Source organism: Rhinichthys klamathensis, unplaced genomic scaffold (assembly GCF_029890125.1).
Source record: "Rhinichthys klamathensis goyatoka isolate OS25496 unplaced genomic scaffold, OSU_Roscu_1.1 h1tg000169l_1, whole genome shotgun sequence".
Lineage (NCBI taxonomy): Eukaryota > Metazoa > Chordata > Actinopteri > Cypriniformes > Leuciscidae > Rhinichthys > Rhinichthys klamathensis.
Genome location: NW_026606700.1, coordinates 2,691,327 through 2,708,269, shown reverse-complemented (window position 1 = coordinate 2,708,269; position 16,943 = coordinate 2,691,327). Strand labels below are relative to the sequence as shown.

At 37.3% G+C, this 16,943-nt stretch overlaps 1 protein-coding gene across 3 annotated transcripts; it reads left to right on the top strand.

Moving 5' to 3' along the window:
* Positions 1-1,396: 1,396 nt before the first annotated feature.
* Positions 1,397-16,784, top strand: kif2a (kinesin family member 2a). Of its 3 annotated transcripts, none has more exons than XM_056259697.1 (21): positions 1,397-1,611; positions 3,549-3,643; positions 4,087-4,209; positions 4,295-4,349; positions 7,753-7,887; positions 10,083-10,183; positions 10,322-10,417; positions 10,867-10,921; positions 11,020-11,182; positions 11,288-11,378; positions 11,525-11,588; positions 11,674-11,765; positions 11,994-12,136; positions 12,286-12,490; positions 12,616-12,726; positions 12,824-12,891; positions 13,159-13,242; positions 14,672-14,822; positions 15,606-15,707; positions 15,847-15,982; positions 16,083-16,784. In XM_056259697.1, the coding sequence occupies exons 1-21, from the start codon at positions 1,551-1,553 to the stop codon at positions 16,166-16,168; spliced, it is 2,217 nt and encodes a 738-aa protein (XP_056115672.1). In that variant the 5' UTR covers positions 1,397-1,550; the 3' UTR covers positions 16,169-16,784. The 3 variants fall into 3 exon arrangements, with proteins under 3 accessions (XP_056115672.1, XP_056115674.1, XP_056115673.1); XM_056259698.1 differs by having other exon boundaries at positions 1,400-1,611; positions 3,529-3,643; XM_056259699.1 differs by lacking the exon at positions 13,159-13,242 and having other exon boundaries at positions 1,398-1,611.
* Positions 16,785-16,943: the final 159 nt, after the last annotated feature.

The window sequence follows — 16,943 nt, the reverse complement described above, 5'->3', positions numbered from 1 at the left end:
TCACATATGACAACAAATCAGACATACATAACTCAACCTTTCTCTCAATTGCTGTGAACAAGATTGACTATACATGATAAACTGATCGATATAGACCTCATTAGATGCTCGTTCCCAGTAGTTTAATTTTTAAGTTTGTATAGTTTATTTACTTATTTTAGGCCTATTTATTTAATAATGTATTATTCATAAACATGCTTATCTTATCAACCTAATAGAATCAATAAAGTTAAACAAATTCAAACAATTGTGCATTGCCATTAACCCCATTTTCTTTGCCCTTTTCTCCTTGTTTTAAGTGACTTTATATGAAATACTAAAAAATGTGAAGAAATAATGCATGAATTCAATAAAAGAGAATTAATCCCATCCTCTCCTCTGGTCATTTTGACCCATAAATCATTTTCGTTTGATTTTTAGAAATTGAGTGTTCGCTGGAGTGGTCAAAGACATTGGGAGATTTGTCGCACTTGAACTTGGAATACACAAAAATAATTTGACTGGATTCGAGGAGTTTATGTGGTTGTAATAAAAATAGTAACAAATCCTTACCTCGCAGGTCATTTTGAATAAACCCCAATGAATGGGAAATGTGGAATTTTCTTTTAATTTGTCAAAAATATAGCTATCAAAAATCTGCTACAATCCAGAACAAACACACACACAAATGAAGTCATGAGACTAGAACATCCCCAATGCAAAACACACACACACGCACATACGCGGGACACACACACACACACACACACACACACACACACACACACACACACACACACACACACACACACACACACACACACACACACACACACACACACCTTCCCATTTAAATCTCATATAAAAATCAATCAGTCATGACACACAGATAAAGTGGTTACAATTTGAACACATTTACAAAGATTTATCAATAGGTTTGCAGATGCAGTTTGCAGAACCCCAAATAACAAAATATTTTCAAAAATTGCTAAAAATAGAAAAAATATTTTAAAAAAGAAGAAAACGATTTAGGCTAAGCTTTCTGGACTAAAAAAAATAATATGGAGGGAAGGATTTGTTACAAGTATTTTTTTTTTTTTTTGATATGTGGAATATATTTTTTCTCAACTGATTAGGTATATTTTCCCCAAACTAAGTTCAATGTGCCTACTAGTTTCATTAACACATTTAATTTTTGCCACACAGCAACCTTTCCGCTTCCTCTCTGCTTACTGATTGCTGAGGTTACCTCTTACCCAGAGCTCTTAACTACCGGTAAACTGTCCGATCGGAAACCTCCAGGCCTATTTTTTACAGTCTATGCTCCAGGCTCCAGCTGCTTCTAGCCAATCCTAGTGCAGAAGGCGGGACTTGTGGGTAAAAAAACCCACGCAAGTCGGACGTCCCCCGCGCACGCGCCCTGAACTCTCTCCCTTTATGTCTCGCGCTGTGGCCGCCTCCCGGTTTTGAGCAACACGGAACAACAAATGTGAAAAATTCAAACACAAACACTGTTTTTAGTTCCCACACGCCCGTCTATCTGACTATTCCCATCGTCCCATAAATGAGCCATGGCGGCGACCTTCGGCAAGATCGTCGTGGGGATTTTTGTGGAGATAAAGCGCAGCGATGGTGAGTTCATATTTGGGTCGCTTGTAACCGTCCGTTAAAGTCGTTGCCCCGGTTCGGCTAACGGATGCTAACGTTACCTCACAAATACACATGACAGAAACGACAGTTTAGGTGGTTGAGCCTGGTATAAATCGATATATGGCGTTAAGTTTGGTCTGTTGCTGCTGGTTGCCGGGGTAGTTAACGAGCTTGTGTCAATCAACAGTGGAACTGTCGGTTGACGACGTTAGCCACCTGCTAAACCGGGTGGAGTTTGTTTAGTTATCCGTAATTGTATTTGATTTGAGCTCAACAACTGGCTTAACTTACATGATGCAGATTATTGGGGAATTATTTATGTCTTATATTGGTAGGGAATATAATCATGGAAGTCCTGGTGATTCTGGATTTAGGTGGGTTAGCCATTTTAAGTAATTTGCCAATGAATGTTTTGTTTTACAGATTGGGTGTAAATAAGTGTGGAGAGGGAAGTTGCTGGGTTTACTCAAACCAGCTGATTTAGCTTGGTAGTTTTGAGCCTTAAACTCACTGCAAGTTTTGATTCAGCTCACTTAAGTTCACACATCAGTCACTCATTTGAAGTTATGATGACACCTGAGAGTTTACATATTTATGATAATATGGACAGATGACTCCGTAAGTGTCATGCTTTGAAGATGACAAGCAAGTTCCCTAAAAGTTATGTAATGTGGGCTCAGATGTTGATCTCATCCTAATGGCCAAAAGAAATGCTGACAGCAGAAGCTTGGGACTGGTTGCATTATTATAGACAGACAGATGATTTAGTGACTGATTATATATATACATATATTACTTACCAATATTCACAGTTCAATCACTCACAAATAGAACCAAATAAAGGCTTTTGCATGTTGCCTATTTAATGTATTGTTTGGATAACTACTCAACTTTTTTTTTTTTTAAACAGCCATTTATTTTTAAAGTTAAAAATGTGGCCAAAGACATAGGCCTAGAGATGATAACTATTTTTTCCCCTTTAGATAGTAAAACAACTTTGCATATACTACTATTACATTATTCTTGTTATTAAAGAATACAATTCCATTGTAGTTTAAAGGTAATTAAATTTAATGTTGTTAAAACCAAACACAAATTGTTCTGCATATTTGTTATGGACACTTAAAAATAATCTATCTTTTTGGTCATAAAAATACAATCCATTTAAGATGTTTAATTAAGATTAAGACAGTAAATCTGCAATGACAATCAAATTAGTTTCTGCTGATGTCTCAGTACAGAAATGTAGATTTAGTGAAACCTAGTGTTGTCTGTGTCTTGTGAGCATTCAGTGGCATTTTATTGGTATTAGCATCAATACAATGTTGAAGACTGTCAGAACAGATTATGATTTTATCTCTTTGAGAAGGCTGTGTTATATTTAACTTCAGTTTGTAGCAAAGAAACAAATGAGCCTGGATCTGTTGGCGTGTTAAACAAACCACTCCTGTCTCTTTGGGAAGTTTTGTGTATTGCGTAATAGAGACTGTTGACTTGCTCTCTGAAGACGAGCAGTGCTTGTGACATTTTAAACACTCTAGTGCCTTTTACTTAAAGCAGGGTCTTGACTTTTCTTTTGGCCTGATGTTGCATGCTGGGGTTTTAAATAGCTTGTTTTATGGCAGGATAATATGTGCTTTTTCCTGCTGATGCCGCTGTTGAATAATTGCAGGGATGGAGACGTGCGAGTAGGAATAGCTCTGAATAATAGATACGGAAACATGGCTGTTTGTTTTCGGTGATGCTCTGAGAGACTTTTCAGTAGTTGATGAGCACAACTTCTGATGCAGGTTTTTGCGTTCATGCCATCTTGTGCACGACCTCTTCAAGATCCACTCAAACTTGTTTAGAATATCAAAACATATGAATGAATGTTTTTCATTTGTCTTTCTCACTTAGAGCTGTTGGATTTCTTACAGGGCGAATACACCAGGCCATGGTGACCTCTTTGAATGAAGATAATGACAGTGTTACTGTGGAATGGATAGAAAATGGAGACACCAAAGGGAAAGAGGTAAGTCTAGCCTCTCAGCTGCCTTTATTATTAATTATGGATGGAACAACATTCTGGTGTTGTTAGGGTGCAGTATGCCCTCAGTCAGTGGACACGTGCTGTGTTCCTTTTAAATATGAATTCTGCAATCATACCCTGGCCTGTACCTTTTTTTAATATTAGGGCATTTTGTATGCTTTGGTAATTGGTATGATCAGTGTTATTTTAGTGTATAGTTTTTATTAATATTTTGAATCAGTTTTTATTTATATATTTTCCATTTCTTTTCCATTCTAGTTAAATATGTAGTCATTTTTGAAGGTGCAGTTTTTTATATTTTATTTTAGTTAACATTTATTTTATTTCAAAAATGTGTTTTTAGGGTTTTAATTTCAGTTTTAGTTAACTAATAACCCTGTTTTGGATAGAAGTGATCCGAAAAAAATCTCTCTTTTTTCTAACAGATTGATTTGGAGTGCATATTCTCACTAAATCCAGATGTTGCTGCAGAGGAAGAGATTTCCTTGAGCCCTGTTACACCACCGCCTCCTACACCCAGCTCTGTGAAAGTCAACAAAATCCCTAAGGTTTGTAGAAGATCACTTAAATGTTGAGTTTGCACTAATTGTTTGCATCTTTTGAACCTTTTTGTACGCTTTTGTTTGTGTGTAGAATCGTAGAACTATTGCACCGGGAAGAAGTGAAATCCCATCCAGAGACAACAGAGGTATATTTGCTCTTATATGACTCATGATTAGGGCTGCACAATAAATCAAAATAATTTCTGAAAATAATTGCAGTATGCCCATGTGCGATTATTAATGAGGCTTTGTAGTTTTCAAAGATTGCACACTCCATAAGAACTTTATCTTGACAGGGTTCTCTTGTATATAAGGGTGCTCCGATTGATCGGTCGCCGATCATAATCGGCCGATAATTGCTTTGGGATGTGTGATCGGCGGTCTCTATAAAGGCCGATCCAGAAAAGCCGATCAGATGACGCAAAACTCGCGAGACAATTTTTTTACGCCCTGGTAAAAATGGCTTCACCGGTCTGGCAATTCTACAACAGGGCTCTCAAGTGTCAAGCATTGAGCGTGACTGTCACTCATTTCGGTCTTTTGTCACGCTCTCCCGCCACACATTGTATTTCTCACGCTGAAAAACTATTTGTAATATATTTAATATGCCGCAGCTGCCAAAACTCTGGCCGCGCCGCTCTCACTGTGGAACCGGCATGAATCAAGCGCGTTTCCTCTAGTGTTGTTCGTCGAGCTACTCAATAGCCAATCAGAAAATAGCACAATTGTATCTGGGTAAGATTTAACGCAACAACCAATGACAAAAATGTATCCGTCAAATCACTTGTACATATTTTTTTCTCTCATCAAAACTGATGTTCATCAGCGGTTACAGTTATATCTAGCAAGGATACATTTGTGTTTTATTTTGTGATTACACCGGAATGAATAGAGTCCGCAACGGCGATAGATTGAAGCGCGCGTCCGAGTGAAGACTGCGCGAGGCACAGAGCACTGTATCCATGCAACTGATCGCCGCGGCAACGAGCGCACAGCTTGAGTTCAAAAACACATTTTAGCGCTAGATTTCTTATTTAATAGCAAACTAAATGAATGATCTGCTAGTTAACTCAAGATGTTTTATTTATTTATATTAGGTACATGGTGGGACAGACTTCACTGGATCTAAAAAAAAAAATCAATCTAACCATAGATGTGACCAATAGTGGTGGCTTTCTTAATCTGTTTAAAATAATTTTGCAAGGGTTCTACACACACACACACACACACACACACACACACACACACACACACACACACACACACACACACACACACACACACACACACACACACACACACACACACACACACACACACACACACACACACACAACAGGTTTCTCTACCTCTCTCTTCCTCTCTAAATGCCCACAAAATCTGACTAAGCATCCCAGAAAAAAGCAAAGTTATAGATACAGATATGGAAGTTGTTAGTTTTTTTTTTTTTTTGTGTGTGTGTGTGTTGCTGTGCACTTTACTACCTGTGGTCCTTTAAGTGTATTAGAAAAACTGATGGCTGACTGACTCAAAACATTAGCCTTTTTTGTTGCTGTTTTTAGTTTAAAGTAGTCTAAAGCTAAATTTAAAGACTCAGATGTTCTGTCTTTTATTAATTTTATTTTATATTCTACAGGAAAGTTGTATGTCAAGCCTTAAGCTGCTCCCAATAACCAAGCTGCTATGTTAATGCATGTTGCTTGCAAATAAATACACAGGTGTCAATTCATTATGCATTGTCTTCTCTTAAATGTAATACTTAATGTACATTGTTGTTAAATATAGTTTAATAAGTAATGCTACATGATAAAAAGAAGTCTTCAAATAGACCCTGTAATCGGTTATCGGTATCGGGTGATACAGCTTCAAGTAATCGGCGATCGGTGATCGGCCCCAAAAATCCTGATCGGAGCACCCCTACTTGTATAACAGAATTCTAATATTCAGTCCTATAATTATTGTTTGAATCTTTAGGCAAAATATTTTTAAAAATCGAAATTGCATATGTTTTTTGTTAAGTGTAATCGTTGATGCATCAGGCTTTTATAGAAAAGAATATGGAGCCCATACTTGAGGGAAAAAAAAAACAGTTTTATTTAGAGGCCCAGAAATATGCAATTTGGTGCAGTTGTTGATATGGGCAAATAGGAAGATGAAATTCTGATAGCTTGTAATGTAAATCAATGTGATCTTTATAACAGTATAGCAGACTACTACATAAAATGCATATTGTTTCCAATAATATGTCTTAGTACGATGAAATTTTAATGCTTAGTTTTATGATCAATGCTGTGTAGTTTTTATTGTGGGGGGTAAAACATACAATGCGGTGCACCTGCTATGTACAATAGGTTTTTCAGCAAAGTTTTTAACATGCTTGAGAATTAGGTTGACCACAGTCCTGAAATTGGGAGCTTACACACAATAGGTAATATAATACTAAAAATGCGATTGGCGTTTAAAAATCAATTTTCGCAGCCGTCATGTTCTAGCTAGAGCGGGAAAAAATCCCAACCAACGCATACGTAGATAAGTATTTTTCTGCTGATGTCGACTGGACAGAGCAAAAGAATCAGTGTGGACCTCATCAAAGTTGTTAAATATAGTTACACCAGCCGGGACTTCATCTAGACACATTCTGGATAAGAAAATCAAACCTGCCAGATCCAACAAAAAAATAATTAAAAAAGTTCAAAATGCATTGAATCCGTTAAAAACGCGCTTAATGTTTGCATAGACTAATGAAGGAAAATAAACTAGAAGCTATGAGGACATTTTTTATAAAATAATGTCCCGTTCACACCAAGAACGATAACTGTAAAGATAACGATAACAATATTAGTGTCCACACCAGCAGATGATAACGTTCTGTTTATTATATAAGTGCATGCTGAGTTTTGTCGTCTGCCGCTTTAAATGCTCAAGCTCTTTAAAGTAGGATGGATTCTGATTGGCTGTCATTGTTTTTGTGTTCCTCTGTGCTGTTATCGTTATAGTTGTGGTCTGGATTCTGCTATTCTTATATATTTAGAATGACTTTTAGAACTGTATCTTTATTTTTATAGTTATCACTCTTGATTTGAACGGTTCTTAATAGTAGAAAATGTATCTCTCACTCCCGTGTTCCACATTGTCCCACAAAATTACATCTACTGTCCTACAACAGAGCAATAGCCAAGTGGTCACCCCATTAGCTGTAGAAATATGATATGGCTGGCTTTATAGGGTTAAAGTCGGCATGAAATTTATGTTTACCCTATCTATTTTCTATATACATTTTATTGCTCTTATTGTGAATGATTAAAAAAAGTGAAATCAACACAATTTTGACATATCATAATTTTTAATCAAAATGTCAACTTTTATTCAAATTAAATTACTTGTCTCAGCATACTACCATACTATGCCGGCTGGGCTGTGTTTCAAAATTTGGAAAGCTGTCTACCTGAGTGCAATTTTTGTGCATCATAGGCATGTTTGAGTGCTCATGTTAAGTTTTCAGACATAGTCTACTGTGATTTGCTGACTCTTATGTGTTCTGTTGTAAAGTTGGCTCGACTCGGGCACGGCCGGCCCAACAGCAGCAGCAGCAGCAGCCAGAATCAGCACCCCCTCCACCTGCACAACAACCCTCTCAGCCCACACAAAGCCAGACCCAAAGTCAGCTAATTCAGCAACAGAACGGTAATATGACACTCCTCAGTGCTTTTCAGTCCGTTCATGTCAACCCCCTTTTCCCCATAGGAAAACTCTGAAAGCCAAACTGAGGCCTCTTGCAGAGGATGCATGTCATGCATAAAGACAAAGCATCCTTTTTAGAGTATTTACATTGCAGTAAACCTAACCTTGATCATCTGTTTGTATCTTGGCTCAAATCTCGTGGGGTGTGGTTTGAACACCCCAGCCGCCCCTCTGAATGTCAGTGACCGTCTGTGACCGGGCAGCCTTGACATGACTCTGAACTGTCCTGATTAATCCTCTTGCTTGGAATTTATGAAGCTTACAAGAGTCTGTCTGCCAAATTAATCTGGAATCAAAATGCTCAACCTGTTTTCTGTGTGCGCCGCACGATAGTACGATACTGCACATCCTTTGGGCAGAACTACAAGCTTGCTTGAATTATTTTGCTTGTTTGTTGCAGAGGATGAGGGCAAAATTGATTCACAGATGTGTTGTGATTCTTTCTCAAACAATTCTGAATTGATCTGATCCATGCAGTGTCTATTGTCAGGTTATTTCAGTCATATTTTAGTATATTTATGCCCCTATGCTGTTGATACAAAATTGAGAGGCTTAGAGAATAATTTTGGAATTGGATCATAACTCTCCGAATTTCTATTAGGCCTAAGTCAAATCATCAGGGGCCTCATGTATCAACACTGCGTACGCACAAAAACACGGCGTACGTCAGCTTTCACGTTCACGGCCAGATGTACTAACAGTGAAATTAACGTAAGAATGTGCGTTCCTCCAAGTAAACTTCATGTCTGGCGTACGTACATTTGTCGTGATTTTTGTCCGTTGGCGACTCATAGAGGCAATAAAGTGAAGTGGCAAACATTACACTACGAATTGTTCTATCGCACCACCAGCTGTCAGATATTGCTTATAATTTGTAATTGATAAATTATTTGACATATTGTCACACGAGTTTTATTAAAATATTATATTATGCAATTAAGTAAGAACATAGGCTATATAAAGCATGTCCAAATTGATACAACCCGTCTAGCAATGGCAGCGTTGGCTTAACTAGGAATAAAAAATAAACTTCATTAATTCGGTCAGTAAAGATAAAAAAAGAAAGTAATATTTTTATTCAGCAAGGACACATTGAATGTGTTTAAAAGTGAGAGTAAATGCATTTATAATGTTACAAAAGATTATAAGATTTCTATATCTGTTTGAATTAAATTTTTATTCATTACAGAATCCTGAAAATACTATATCACGGTTTCCACGAAAATATGAAGCAGCACAGCTGTTTTCAACACTGATAATACTCAAAAATGTTTCTTGATCATCAAATCATCATATTAGAATGATTTCTGAAGGATCATGTGACACTGAAGACTGGAGAAATGATGCTGAAAATTCAGCTTTGATCACAGGAATAAATTACACTGTACTATATATTCACATAGAAGACATTTTCAGTGAAATTTCGTTTTTTGCTTGCTTTAGCCATGTTCTTGCAGGTTTCTTTTGCCAAATTGGACTAATTACCATATTTAAATTAATTTAATTGGGGGAGGAGACTGGGTGGGGCGTTGTGCTCGTGCATGTGCGCTCAATTTTACGTTAATTGGGATGTACAAAGAGAATATGCGTGGGATCCTTCGTACGCAGAGATTCATACATCTGCTTTTTTTTGTGCGTACGCACATTTACAGCTTTGTCCGTACGCAATGTTTTAGTATGAATTCAACGCAAGTCTTTGTACATGAGGCCCCAGGTGTCTAAAAATTCCTAGTCTTAGTTTAGTGTTGCAATATGAGAAACTGTTCAAATTGCACACTGTTTTTATGTAGATGAAATTAGAGTCTAAATCAATATTAATGACTATGTGGCCTAATCTTTTATTCCATGTTCTACTATTGTTTGCAAGTAATAGCAGTCATTTCAGATATGTTGTAGACAGCAAGAGCGCATAGATAAATGACTTTGGAAAGGCCTGCTCATAGAATAGAGCTCTTTAAGATGGAGAGGGCTGTTGGCGCTACCATGTGCCAGCTGCCAGAGGCTCTGGCTTGCCTCTATAGCCACTCTGTCGACACAAATACACACTTATATTAGAGGGAGATACAGTGGGAGGGGGCGGGTTGTAAGAAAGGAGGCGATTGTTGCCTTTGTTAAAATGGAATTGTGCTCTCTAACAGCAAGGAGGAAGTCGAACTGTGTGAAGGAAGTGGAAAAATTGCAGGAGAAGAGGGAGCGGCGCAGGATACAGCAACAGGAACTGAGAGAGAAGCGAGCACAGGTGAGACTTCTCATCTCTCTGTCAATATATCTCTCTGCCTTGTCTCTAAGCTTCTAATTGTAATGTGTTTCTCAGGTTTGACTGATAGATTAGTTCACCTGATGGTGTTCCTATTGTGAATGTGCTTTTGTTTTGAAGGAGATTGATACAACGGTTCCAAACTATGAAATACTTCAGATGATCAGAGACTTCAGAGCAAGTTTGGACTATCGACCACTAACCACGACAGATTTGGTAGGTATTAATAAAGAAATATCTGGGTAATATTTTTTTTTTTTTTTTTTTTTTTTTTATAATAATTTAGCATAAATGAAATGTAATACAAAAAATACCAAATATTACCATCTTATATTTTTCCATATTTTCTTTATTATGGTAATTATTTAATTTATTATTCATTGTTTTATTTTTATTATGATAATTATTTATTCCGCAAATTTTCTCTATTTGAGTTTGGGGTGGAATACTACCCGGACACCCCACAAGCTGTATTTGAGATTCACATTTTAATGATGATGATGATGATAACAGTAATACTGAAAACAAAATTACAATGTTTCATATTATTATAAAAATCTGTTAATAAGAAAAAAACTATAACCTGCAATATTTTATAATTCAGTCTTGTATGTTAAGTACAACATTTTACTTTGAGAAGTAAAACGTAATTCATGTTTCGACAGATTGAAGAGCACAGAATATGTGTTTGTGTTAGGAAACGACCCCTCAATAAAAAAGGTAATGCCTCAGAAAGGACAATTGGCGTACTCATTTAAAAAAAATAAGATATACCTTTTTAAATTTTTGATTGACATTGATTCTCATTTGTGTTGTAGAGTTGACAGTAAAGGACCTAGATGTGATCACTATTCCAAGTAAAGATGTTGTCATGGTTCATGAACCAAAACAGAAGGTGGACCTGACTCGATACCTAGAGAACCAAACATTCCGCTTCGACTTCGCCTTTGATGACAGCACAACAAATGAAATGGTTTACAGGTAGAGGATCATTCATTGCTCATTAAACAAGAACATTTCTCTAAAAAGGAAGCCAGGAATTGATCATTGTCAGAGGAAAGTAACTTCTATCTGCTCTCTCCAAAGGTTTACTGCAAGACCTCTTGTGGAAACCATATTTGATAGAGGAATGGCCACATGCTTTGCTTATGGCCAAACAGGAAGTGGAAAAACTCATGTAAGAAGTGTTTATTTAATATAATGTTTGGATAGTTTACTAGTTTTTGTACTTAAAAAAATACCACAATACCTGTACTGCTCATTTTATATATATATTAGAATAATTGGACGTAAAGCTCGTCGATTGTTTTTCTTTTTTTTTAGACCATGGGTGGAGATTTTTCAGGAAAGAACCAGGATTGCTCTAAAGGAATCTATGCATTAGCTGGTAATTGATGTTTATTTGTCCTGTAATTTATTTAATCTTGTAATTTCATTCAAACAACTAATTTTTATATGTGTCGTACACACAGCTCGAGATGTTTTTCTCATGCTGAAGAAACCAAACTATAAGAAGCTGGATCTTCAGGTTTACGCAACGTTCTTTGAAATTTACAGTGGAAAGGCAAGTGGCTCTGAGTTACATTCGGTTTCCGTTAATTGAAAATGTGGTGTACCATTTGAAGAATTTTACGCATTTGCTAGATGACTGGACTATTTCCATTTCACAAAATATGTCCATTCATTGATTTGTTTTTGATTATCAGGAGAAAACTGATGACTCAAGGCTGTGATGCGAACTAAAGCCCGTTTTTTAAAAAGGACAATTCGTTTAAAGTCTTTGTCTTCTTAGGTATTTGATCTGTTGAATCAGAAGGCTAAGCTGCGTGTGCTAGAAGATGGAAAGCAGCAGGTGCAAGTGGTTGGGCTTCAGGAACGTGAGGTCAAATGCACTGAGGACGTCCTCAAACTCATTGAAATGGGAAACAGCTGCAGGTAATACTTGATGGCTAAAGCAATTAACATGTACACTGAATTATTTGCTGCTGTATAAAATATGCATATCTCTGAATCGTTTCCAAAATATGATTCATGACCTTTGGTGTGTAATTGGTCTTGAATTTCCTTCCTATTTACCATTTCAGAACATCAGGTCAGACCTCAGCCAATGCCCACTCGTCCCGTAGCCACGCCGTCTTTCAAATCATACTTCGAAGGAAGGGCAAGATGCATGGCAAATTCTCACTCATTGATCTGGCGGGTAACGAGCGTGGAGCGGACACATCCAGCGCTGATCGGCAAACTCGTTTAGAGGGAGCCGAAATCAACAAGAGTCTGTTGGCTCTAAAGGTCAGCGCCTTAAAAATACCACCCCAGAGCTAACTCTAGAGCATGGGTTGGCAACCTTTTGGTCAAGAGCTGCCATTTTGAATTTTCAAGTTAATCATTGTGATCTTGCATGTCCCAAATATTAGGAATGTATCAGAGCTCTGGGCCGTAATAAGCCTCACACCCCATTCAGAGCGAGCAAACTAACACAGGTCCTCAGAGACTCATTTATCGGTGAGAACTCCAGGACATGCATGGTAAGTTTGATTAAGCCCTCTTTCTCAAACATTGGGATTTGACTAAGTTTACTTTTGCCTGGTTGCACAGCTCTAACTGTGACTGTTGCCTGCTCAGATCGCCACCATCTCTCCTGGTATGGCCTCCTGTGAGAACACACTGAACACTCTGAGATATGCCAACAGGTGAGGACATGGCACTGTGTTGTGCGTTTATGAAAAACAACTCTCTCGTCAATGTAGCTTCTAGCTGTTTTTTCTTTTTCAACCATTTTGAAAATATTTTAAATATCACTAAAAATGTATTTTAAAAAATATATATTTTTGTATTTACCAATGATTTGATATGCTGCTGATGGGAAAAAGTCTTGTCGTAACTTGTCTCTCCTGATTGGCTGTGCTCTTCTCTTTCTCTCTTGCTGTTTTTCTCTGTTCTTTCTTGACTGTCTTCAGAGTAAAGGAGTTTGGGATTAGCCCCTCTGACATCCCCTTCTCTCAGGGGGGAGGAAGTCGCTCTGAACCGTCTCCTACCTATGAGTATGAGCACATGTCTATGCAGCTTCCCACCTTGTTCTCAGTCAGATACACTGCAGCAGTGTTGGGGGGTAACTAAAAAAAAAAAATAGTGATAAGTTATTAACTTAGTAGCATAATAGTTGCCAAACTGTTTTCAAAAATGTAGCTTTTTTCATGAACAAGCATTTTTTCCATCTCAAGTAGTGAAAAATGACAAACAAACCCCTAAATCATAATTTTTAGCTATATTGTATTGCAGTCTTATAACTAAAACTCAACACCATAAAAGAGGTTACATTGATTACTCAAATGCCTTTAATTTTATCGAATCGCTGTGTTCTGCTTAGGGATGTCAAAAGTATCACTACCTCAAAATTGGTATCAAGTATTGTCACAGTTCACTGGTATTGCTATCGACGACAACTACTATAATTTTTGCTTCATGAGAACCATAGATCAGATTGTTAATTTCAGTGACTACTTCATAAAAATGATTTACTGATTCATTTGACCCGCTCAGTAGTATCTGCATAGAATTTTACAGTTTGTTTGTATCGATATATTTAGTTAAATGCTGCTTATCCATGTGTTGCATAAATAAGAGTGATTTATTAGTTGTTTGTGAATTATTTTTTTTACAGTAAATGCTTCTCAGAAATAATACTGTTCTGATTCAAAATAATATAATCAAATAGATTTATTATAATTAAAGTTATTTAATTATAAATACAATCTTAAATGTATTACATTATGAGTGTAGCTTGTCTGGCAATTTTAAAGTAGCTTCCCCAGCACTGCTCAGTAGATAACCAACATCCCATGTTGGCTTGTAACTGATGCATGGAAAAGAAATATTCATGCACAGCAATGTGTATAACCACATTCTGATTCATTTTTAGACACATTGGCTGCACTCACGTCTCACACTAATGGTTGTGCTTGGTGTAAACATTTTTCATTTCCCCTCTGATGGTCTGCTGTCATTTAGTTTCAATAACCCTGGGAATGTCTGGCATTTCTGTGGTGCTTTTGTCCTTCCTTCTCCTTTAGAAATAACACCTATATTAATGCACAAACACTGTACATAATTCGAAAAAATGAGATGACACCATAAACAGTTGGCGTTAACTGCACAAATGGCTACAATTTGTATTGACACAATACAATAAGAAAAACAAACTGTTCCTGTTTGTAGATTTTGTCATACCATGCTTGTTTAAAGTATAAACCTTTAGACTTTTTGTACTAAATAATGTAAGGTTCTGTTTTAAATAAGGTAAGAGTATACAGTCACAGTGTGACTTCAGGTTACACTTTGTTACTTGTTCTGTGTAGTAAGTACCCAGATTATATTGAAGCTTTTCAGTCCTGTGACCTGTGCATGGGGTCATTTGATCAGCATGATTGCTCTAAAAACATCATCATAAAAGCTGTCAATCTGTGCAATTAGAGTGAAGGAGCTGACCGTGGATCCTAATGCTGTGACGGAGGGAATCCGCCCCAATGTCAACGCCATCAACCAGCTGGACATCATGGATGAGGATTGGGAGTTGGGTAACTCCCCTCAGAGAGATGACCTCAAACTGCTCTGTGAACAGAATGTATAAACACATCTTTTCCTATTACTTACTCCATGCTTGATGACATTGTTATGACAACTACTTCAATGTTGTCTTTTTATACTTTTTAGAAGTATATTTTGTGACCATCTGTCTACTTGCAAGTGTGCCTCACACGTCCTAAAAAAAAAGAAGCCAAAACATTTTGATCCCCCCCTGTCTGCAGTATAGAGCTTATGCACCAGAGAAACAACTGCGCAGCCATGTTTAGAATTCCTCTGTTTCTACTTTCTACTTCTACTTAGAAAACTTCTGTTTTTGTGGTAGCTCTCTCTATTTATATGGAATTGCTGTCCAAGAGTAATTAGCTGGTGAAGTGGATTTACTTATTGTAATGTTCGAAGCGGATGTCGTAACAAATTTTTAGTAGACCGGAGGGATTTAAAAATGAGCGGTTCATTCATAAATCCGTAAGATCTTATCTTCAAGCTGTGGAAATTCAAACCGGAAGACAGAAAGGGGGTGGGGGTAAAAGGACTATAGCTGATAAACCCTGCCCTCTTAACAAAAAAAAAATCCAATTACACCTCAAATCATTTTAATTTTATTATATATTTTGTATGTGCCTAGAAAGGCTGCATTTGTCATCAATGTATTCCTGCTTTATAAGGATAAATATTGCTAATCATTTGTAAGGATAAGACTGAAACCATAAACAGGGAAACTAGACATGCAATCGATTGGTTGCCTCAGTCTCCTTTTAGATGCTGTGGACCATACACCTTATTATAGGTGGGATAAAAGCTTGTGTTTGAATATTGACAGGAAGAGGAAGTCTCCCCTCAGCTCTTCACGTTCCATGAGGCAGTGTCTCAGCTGGTGGAGATGGAGGAGCAGGTTTTGGAGGACCACAGGGCTGTGTTTCAGGTGTTTGCTTTGTTTTCACTCTAGAGCTTTTTAGGCTATTTTATGTCAGCTTTTGGTTTTCTGTTCTCTGATAAGCTTCTGGCCCAAAACTGAAAAAGGGAATTGCTAATGATGATGTTCACTCTGTGTGTGCTAACAGGAGTCTATCAGGTGGCTTGAGGACGAGAAGGTTCTCCTGGAGATGACTGAGGAGGTGGACTATGACGTGGACACCTACTCCTCTCAGCTCGAGCAGATTCTTGACCAGAAGATTGAGATCTTCATTGAGCTCCGAGGTAATGCGTTGAATTTTTAGTGTTTCCTTTCATCAGAAGAGTTTGGTGTTTTCCTGATGGAATGGAGTATTAATGGATGTGTGTCTGTTTGTATTATCAGATAAAGTGAGGTCATTCCGTTCTACCCTCCAAGAAGAGGAACAAGCCAGCAAGCAGATTAACCCCAAGCGGCCCCGCGCGCTGTAGCCTGGAACTTGCTCGCCGAGGAACGACAAATACAAGAGTCTTGTAGGCTTCATGATAGTATTCAGAAGTATTCTGAAGAAACTCTTTCCTACTTTCACATGTGAAATAACGCATTAGGTGATTCTGTTCTCTTACAAATCAGCAGAGGATAAATAAGGGGATTTTGCTCGTCATTAAAACCCTTGATGAATGATTAAGATTCTGAGGAAAGTTTTAGAATTTTTTTTTTTTTTATTAGTATTTTATTTATTTACTTTTTCATTGTAGGTTAAGGGTACAGATTTGTATCAATTGATACTCACATTTTCTACCCTTTTTTTTTTTTTTTTTTTTTTTTTTTTTTTGTACCACTGAAATCCTTCCTTCGAAGTTGTTCTTAATAGCATGCATGAACACTCAGCAACTGATTATCACTCCGTTCCCAGCATGACTGACTTGGTTCATCTGCACTTTAAATAACCTTGTTTTTTGGGGGGGTCCGTTTACCTTACTCAGCACGGTGAAGGTTTCTGTTGATTGGCTGTTACAGCATTTTACTCCGTTTCAGCTTGCCATTTCTTGAAGGCATACTAATTGAAGTTTAAGACGTTCTCAAAGAAGCATTTAATGCACTTGGGGGGGAAATGTTGAGGTTATGTGAATGAATGTGAGAATATTCAGCAGTCATGTTTGTTTGTTGGTTTCTCAAAGACCGCTATTCCTTTTCCACATAATATTCTCTTTGCCGTCTCTCTCATCTGTTTATCTGTAGAATGCTTTTGTGCCATATCATGTT